Raw genomic sequence first — 7393 nt, 5'->3', positions numbered from 1 at the left:
TCCGACCATACAATCGCCCTAAAATTTCTTACAAGTCTTCTCCATGTGTCTTCCTTGGTTATCCTCAGTCGTTTCGAGGGTATAAGTGCATTAACTTACATACTAATAAGGTTTACGTGTGCATGCATGTGCGGTTTGATGAGAATATTTTTCCCTTTGTTTCTAAGGAAAAATTGTAGGCACCAACTATTTCGCAAAGTGGACCGTGGGCAGAATTCATCTTATACCCCATTGATCCCGCAACCACCGCACCGCAACAGCTGCACACCCCATTGTCGCGCTTAGGTAGACCGAGAACCAGTAGCGTGCAACTGCTGGGCACGTGCTACGCACACCGTGCAGTCGGATGCTACTGCCAGCTGCGACACCTAGCCCGTTGCACAGTGTAGTCGGATGCTACTGCCGGCTGCGACACCTAGCCCGTCGCACATCACTGTGGCCAGTCGCGAGGCACATTTGCCAAACCCGGTGTACGGACTCACGCAATGTAGACTCAAAGTCGGTCTCAAGCTCCTCTATCAGTTTTGACCGTTCAAGTTTGCCCCACAGATCCCACTTGCTACACTCAAGCTATTAAATTTTCAGAATGACATGAAGCTATGGACGAGGAATTTAATGTCCTTCTACACAATCAGACATGATCTCTTGTACCTTCCACGGCAGACATGAATGTCATTGGGTGCAAGTGGATTTTTTGCACCAAACTAAAAGGCAGATGGTTCAATTGAGAGACACAAAGCAAGGTTAGTAACAAAAGGTTTTAATCAAGTGCCTGGTCATGATTTCTTTGATACGTTCAGTCCTGTGCTAAAACCTACTACTGTCAGCTTTCTACTTAGCTATTTCCTCTGGTTGGGTTATTACACAACTTGATGTTCATAATGCATTTCTAAATGGTAGTCTATCTAAAACTGTTTACATGAAGCAACCCCCTGGTATATTGATGTTCAGTATCCAAATCACATTTGCTTGCTTAAACGCTCACTGTATTCGTTTTGCTTTTTGTTGCTTGTTTAAAGTAGGCTCCTAGAGCATGGTTCACTATTTTGCACTCGTTTTGCTTTCTTTTGGATCTCAAGCATAAAAAACGGATGTGTCTTTGTTTTATTTCTCTCGTGATTCTGATTATTTGTATATTTTAGTTTATGTTGATGGTATACTTGTGATGGGGAGTGATCCAGATCTTGTGACTCATTTGTTATCAAAGTTATCTACTGCTTTTAAAATTAGGTATCTTGTTGAACCTAGTTTCTTTCTTGGTATTGAGGCAATTAAATGTCATGATGGCGTATTATTATCACAACAACGCCACATGACTGATATTTTGAAACGAGTAGGGATGACAGAATGTAAGGCTTTATCTACTCCTATCGTGTTTCGAAATTTATTCCATACAATTCAGATCTATATGAAAATCCCACTCAATATAGAAGCCTGACAGGAGGACTACAATATCTGACTATTACACGTCCAGATTTATCATTTGCAGTGAATCAATTGTGTCAACACATGCATGCTCCTACAAGCTCAGACTGGGAGCAACTGAAAAGAGTCTTGAGGTATGTTAAAGGAACAGTTAATTTTGGTTTACAAATAAGAAAGTCACAATCAAGAGAGCTTCATGCGTTCTCTAATACTGACTGGGCTGGTTGTCCTCAAGATCGTAAGTTTACTAGTGGCTATGCTGTGTTTCTTGGGTCAATACTTGTTTATTGGGTTTGCAAGAAACAACTAACTGTTTGACACATCCACCACTGAAGCAGAATATAAGGCTCTAGCATATGTCTATGCTGAGGTAATTTGGATGCTTTCTCTACTACGAGAGATTAATGCCTGGTATCTCTATTCCCAAACTATGATGTGACAATCTTGGTGCTACATACATGTGTGCAAATCCCATATTTCATGGTGGAACCAAACACGTGTCATTTTGTTAGAGATAGAGTTGCTAATGGAGATATTCAAGTCAACTTTATTTCAACAAAAGATCAACTTGCTAACATCTTTACAAAAGCTTTGCCTGGTCATAGATTTTCTTTTCTTAGAAACACGCTATAGGTTACTAGTATATCCTGTGTTTGAGGGAGAATATTAGGACTCTATGTATTTAAGTCAAAGTATGACTATCTATCTTAGTCTCTATATTCTAGTCTTTCTATGATTCTACTTGTATATATACTCCATGGTTGTACTGTTGTAATAAAGTTCATTCAATACAATTCATACCGTTCTCATGCTATACATCACTATGTTTATTACTCTCAAATAGTTGATGGCAAGTCGACAATTGTGTATATATAAATTTGGTAATTAAATGTTTGGATAGTTATGGTAGTTGTGTGATGTGTCTTTTTAATATATCTGGAGTAACTATTTGTGAATAGCAATTGTATATTTCTTTTATCCCAAAATTAAAATAAAGTGTTTACCTTAACCTGTGTCCGACTGTCTGTCTTGGTGCCGAAAACACAGACTACAAATATGCTCAGAAAGGAGGGAAACAATGCTGAAACCCCTAATTGAACCCTAATCCCCAATCCCGCGCCCTTCTTTGGACTCAAAAGATGATTTAGCAGCACAAGGGAATCTATCCGTTTGCTCTTGCCCATTCCATTGAACCCAAAAATACCAAGGGGTGTTTCTGATTCTCGCTTACTCTGTGCGCTCTGTGAACTGTGAAAAGGACATTTTTTTTTATTGGTTTCAATGGCCAGACTTCTTCGTAACCTCTCCTCTTTCAGGCAGTCTCTTTTGTCGCAGCCAATTGTGAGTTTTCTCAAACCCCAATTCATTTTCTCCTTTTAATTATTTTATTTTCTTGTGATTGATTGCAAGGGGTATGTATTATTCATTGTGCAAGTGCTTGATTCTCCTTTTCCTTTTGTTTTTAGCTAGCTTGTAAGTATTAACCTCTTTTTAGTTGCCAAGTACCAATCATTGTGTTTTCTTATGCAGGGCATAAGGAATGGCTTAGTTGGGGCCTCCACTCAGATATGCCACTTCGCTTCTAAAGGTGTGTAAAATGGGTGCTGTTGGTAATCTGTCCTGCTTCAGTTGCTTAATCCTAATTTTTAAAGCCATTGATACTGCTATTTTGTTTATATAATCATACGATATTCGGAGTATGCAGAAGTGATGTATTAACAATCATTTTCTGTAGGAACTTCACAATGGTCTTTGCAGACTTATTTGTGCAATATGGTGTTAGTCAGCCTGACATAGGCAGCTCAGAAGCTGCATTGCTCACGTTTTACTGAAGTTTCAGCTGCTCTGTTTATTTCTGGCTGTCATGATCCTTTAGTTGGTTGTGGTATTTAGACTGGCCTGATTGTCTTCGTATAATGAATAAGCCAATCTTTGTTATGTTATTTATGTTCAGGTAAAAGGAAATCGAGTTCAGATGAAAGCGACTCGGGAGAAGAGAATTTGTCCAAAAAAGATTTGGCTCTCAAACAAGCGTTAGATCAAATCACTAAATCATTTGGAAAGGGGTCCATAATGTGGCTCGGCCGTTCTGTCTGCCCCAAGCAGGTTCCAGTGGTATCAACAGGATCTTTTGCTTTGGATATTGCGTTAGGAGTTGGAGGACTTCCAAAGGTTGGTGATATAAGATGATTCACAAATTTGCTCTTTCTAGAATCTGATACTGTGAATATAATGCTATAGTTAATTAAGCATATACATCCAAACAATTGGACCATTTCTTTCTTTGTTGCATGTTTTCGTTGTTTGTAACAAAACATTATTATTCATGAGTTCTGCCTCTATTTAGCTACTTATCTATGTAGGACACAGTTGTTGAAAGTGTCATTATTTTTTCAATATTCTTCTATTTGGGATGTTTCTTCAATTTCGTTGTTAATTTTAACCCAAGAGGTGCACCATTAATAAACACAAATATAGCTGCTGAAATTCTTGTTTTGGTATAATATCTGATGTTGCCCACTACCCTCAATGCTTCTATTATACGCCTATCATTTTCAACTTTGTTCAGGGACGCGTAATAGAGATTTATGGTCCAGAGGCTTCAGGGAAAACAACGCTTGCTTTGCATGTAATTGCGGAGGCACAAAAACAAGGAGGTTACTATCTTACACTTAACTCACACACATTTCTTTTTTTCTTGAAGAAATTATCTAAACTATGAACTGAGACTGTTGACATGATTTGCTAAGGGGAGACAGGAGAAAAAATAAAATGAAATTCAGTAGTGTTATAGATATTCAATATCAAATTAATTAAAACTAAAATTCTTTTCAATATAAGTTTATCCATAACTTCTTCCTATTGACTTATAAAAAAATAGAACTTCTTAGAATCTCAGTTGAAATTTTAAGATTAATTTAACTAATTAATTATTTTGTCTTATCACACTAACTTAAACTTTTAGTCACTCTCATAAAACTAATGTATTATGAAGTAGTTTTTTTTTTTTTTTTATTTTTTTTATTTTTTTTTTAATTTTGACTATAGAAAGCTTGGAATTTGTAACTAATTGAGTGTTCTGTTTGTCTTTCCATATGTCATTTGTTCATATCTTTGTTAGATAAATTCTTTAAATGTATTAATTATTGCATTTCTTTAACTGATGTATCTATGTTATTTACCATGATACATGTATTTTAAGAAAATTGAACGAAAACTGCTCATGCTATTCATTTTCAATACTATTATTTAGTTTCTTTTTTATATTATCAAATAATTTGTATTCTTTAAATGTATATTCAAGTAAACTGCCCATGCTATTCATTTTCAATATACTATTTATAAACTTGAATTAAATAGCCCATGCTATTCATTTTCAATATACTATTTATAAACTTGAATTAAATAAAATAAATAATTATAAAAAAGAGAGATGTTGGTCAGGGCATATATGGTCAGATTTGGCTTTGGTCATGGCTTTTTCAGCCAATGGTGAACTCTCTTTTTTAAATTTTAATTATTAATTTCATTTGGAGTAGTTAAAAATTAAAGCTATCTTAGAATGCCACATCAGCATATTATGATGTGGCAGTATTGATGTCATTGGCAGCCAACAAAGTTAATAATTTTTCTAATGATTTTAACTTTTGTCTTTAATTTTGTCAGCTTTTAAACAACTGCGACTAAATTTATCAAAACTCAAGTAGGGTGATTGAATTGAACAAAATGTTACTCCGTACAATACAGGGACCACCTAGATTCTCAGGTACTTTACTTTAAATGAAAACATGGAAAATCCCTTAAAATCAAATGCAAGAGTATAGAACTTAGATATTTTTGAAACAAACCAAACTATAGTATGAGAGGGCAAAGAATGTAGACAGGTTGGATCAATGAATAGAGTAAGTTTGTTGACTGAATATGTTGTGTTATGTACTAAATTTCCAATGCTTCAATAAGTTGGGTTAGATATAATTCCAATGTAGAGACTGTTGATTCTAGAATTTTGTAGGGTATTGTTGTTTTGTGGATGCTGAGCATGCTCTAGATCCGGCACTAGCAGAAGCTATTGGGGTAAACACTGGAAATTTGCTTGTTTCCCAACCAGATTGCGGTGAGCAGGCTCTCAGTCTTGTGGATACTCTGATCAGGAGTGGTTCAGTTGATGTTGTTGTTGTAGATAGTGTAAGGTCACACCTTGATCAATGTGTTAGCTTTATGGTTATGAGTTTATGATAGTCATGGTTTATTGCAATATATACCCGTTTGCTATTAACAAGTAACTTTGACTGGCAGGTAGCTGCCCTTGTCCCAAAAAGTGAACTTGAAGGTGAAATGGGAGATCCACACATGGCAATGCAGGCTAGGCTAATGAGTCAAGCACTACGCAAACTGAGCCACTCGTTATCTTTATCACAGACTGTTCTTATCTTTATCAATCAGGTATGAATCTGAACCATTATGCAAATGCCTCCTGGTTCTCCACCCTGTATTCCTCTTTCTATTCTCTGCATTTTTAATTATTTTTGTGTAATTAATGCATGCATTTACATCTTAATTTACCTCAGCCTTCTATGGATTACCTTAGAGTAACACATACATCAATGAAAAGGCCTTGCTGAAAAGTTATATATCTTTTTCAGGTGAGGGCAAAGCTCTCTACTTTCAGTGGATTTGGAGGGCCTCAAGAAATTACTTGTGGTGGTAATGCTCTGAAGTTTTATGCTTCAGTGCGTCTAAATATCAAGAGAGTTGGGAATGTTATCAAAGGGGAACAGGTATTGACTCTCCTTGATAACATATTTGTGGACATTCATTGTCTTGAGGAAAATGTCATGGAATTCATGGTATACTCTCATAGGTTGTTTTGATATGTTTTCCTCTTACAGACTATAGGAAGCCAAGTTTCCGTGAAAATTGTAAAGAACAAGCTTGCTCCTCCATTTAGAACTGCAGAATTTGAGCTTGAATTTGGTAAAGGAATATCTCGGGAATCAGAGCTTATAGAATTAGGGCTGAAACACAAATTCATTTCAAAGATGGGAAGTGCATATTATGGTATGAACAATCAGACATTTCACGGCAAAGATGCTCTCAAGCAGTATTTAGCCAAGGACATTAGTGCACGAGAAGAACTTACTATGAAACTTAGGGAAAAGCTCTTGCATGACGTTGGCAATAAGGATGCAGCTGGCACAGAGGGTGAAAATGGTTACCCCGTTGAAGTTGTTTCAGGTGACACTACTGACGATGAAGTTGTTGCTACAGCAGCCGAGGTGTGAGTTGGGAATTCAGATACAACTTTACTTAATGCTGGCTGGTGAGATTGGTTTGCCATGATTCATCTGCAATTGTACTTGTGTAGCAGGGGAATCCGAGCCTTGGTCCTGCAGATTAGATTTTATTATCATATACATATTCCTCACCAAGGTTCAAGGGGGGCATGGCCTTTCATCTAGTGATCTACATTGCAAATATGCTAATTCATGTCCTCTTACTTATATGTCAACCATGGCTATCCTGTATATATCAGTGATAACAATACTGACTTGTTATGTACACTCTATTCACCTCTCTAAGAGTTGCAGATCACATTAAATTGTTAATTTCTTTGTTGAATATACCAGATTTTAAAGATTACAATGCTCCCGGGTTATGGTTGCTGTCAATTTCTTTAAAAAGCCTATGATGATTCGAGTTTACCTTTGATGCTAACTACACATACAATGTGAGCCAAATTACACAGCTTGCAAGGGATTTTGAGGCTTTTCGACACATCTCTGGGGTACAACATGTATTTTCTTTGCTACCTATTCATCGTCATTTTAGGATCAAGCGCTTACCACTTATGTCAAAAGTGACCACTTACGCCGAAAGTTATAACTAGTAGCGAAGACACAACTTTATTTCCTTATGCTGCCTCACATTTTTTGAGACGCTGGTGCTGGACTTGGCCTTTACCGGCCTC

The 7393-nt window shown here is 36.6% G+C and overlaps 1 protein-coding gene across 2 annotated transcripts; it reads left to right on the top strand.

Moving 5' to 3' along the window:
• Nucleotides 1–2431: 2431 nt before the first annotated feature.
• Nucleotides 2432–7081, top strand: LOC116021297 (DNA repair protein recA homolog 3, mitochondrial-like). Of its 2 annotated transcripts, none has more exons than XM_031261922.1 (8): nucleotides 2432–2766; nucleotides 2956–3013; nucleotides 3380–3597; nucleotides 3995–4082; nucleotides 5438–5610; nucleotides 5722–5868; nucleotides 6069–6203; nucleotides 6315–7081. In XM_031261922.1, the coding sequence occupies exons 1-8, from the start codon at nucleotides 2707–2709 to the stop codon at nucleotides 6705–6707; spliced, it is 1272 nt and encodes a 423-aa protein (XP_031117782.1). In that variant the 5' UTR covers nucleotides 2432–2706; the 3' UTR covers nucleotides 6708–7081. The 2 variants fall into 2 exon arrangements, with proteins under 2 accessions (XP_031117782.1, XP_031117783.1); XM_031261923.1 differs by having other exon boundaries at nucleotides 2687–2766; nucleotides 3161–3597.
• The last annotated feature ends 312 nt before the right edge of the window (nucleotides 7082–7393 follow it).

This window comes from Ipomoea triloba, chromosome 5, assembly GCF_003576645.1.
Source record: "Ipomoea triloba cultivar NCNSP0323 chromosome 5, ASM357664v1".
Classification (NCBI taxonomy): Eukaryota; Viridiplantae; Streptophyta; class Magnoliopsida; order Solanales; family Convolvulaceae; genus Ipomoea; species Ipomoea triloba.
The sequence above is the reverse complement of the archived record's forward strand: the minus strand, read 5'-3'. Positions and strand labels throughout refer to the sequence as shown.

Bases quoted from the DNA above. Each gene is read 5' to 3' on its own strand.
- LOC116021297 (XM_031261922.1), top strand. From the start codon at position 2,707: ATGGCCAGACTTCTTCGTAACCTCTCCTCTTTCAGGCAGTCTCTTTTG. The intron at 2,767-2,955 runs GTGAGTTTTCTC...TTTCTTATGCAG, and splicing joins CTCTTTTGTCGCAGCCAATT to GGCATAAGGAATGGCTTAGT. The intron at 3,598-3,994 runs GTTGGTGATATA...AACTTTGTTCAG, and splicing joins GAGTTGGAGGACTTCCAAAG to GGACGCGTAATAGAGATTTA.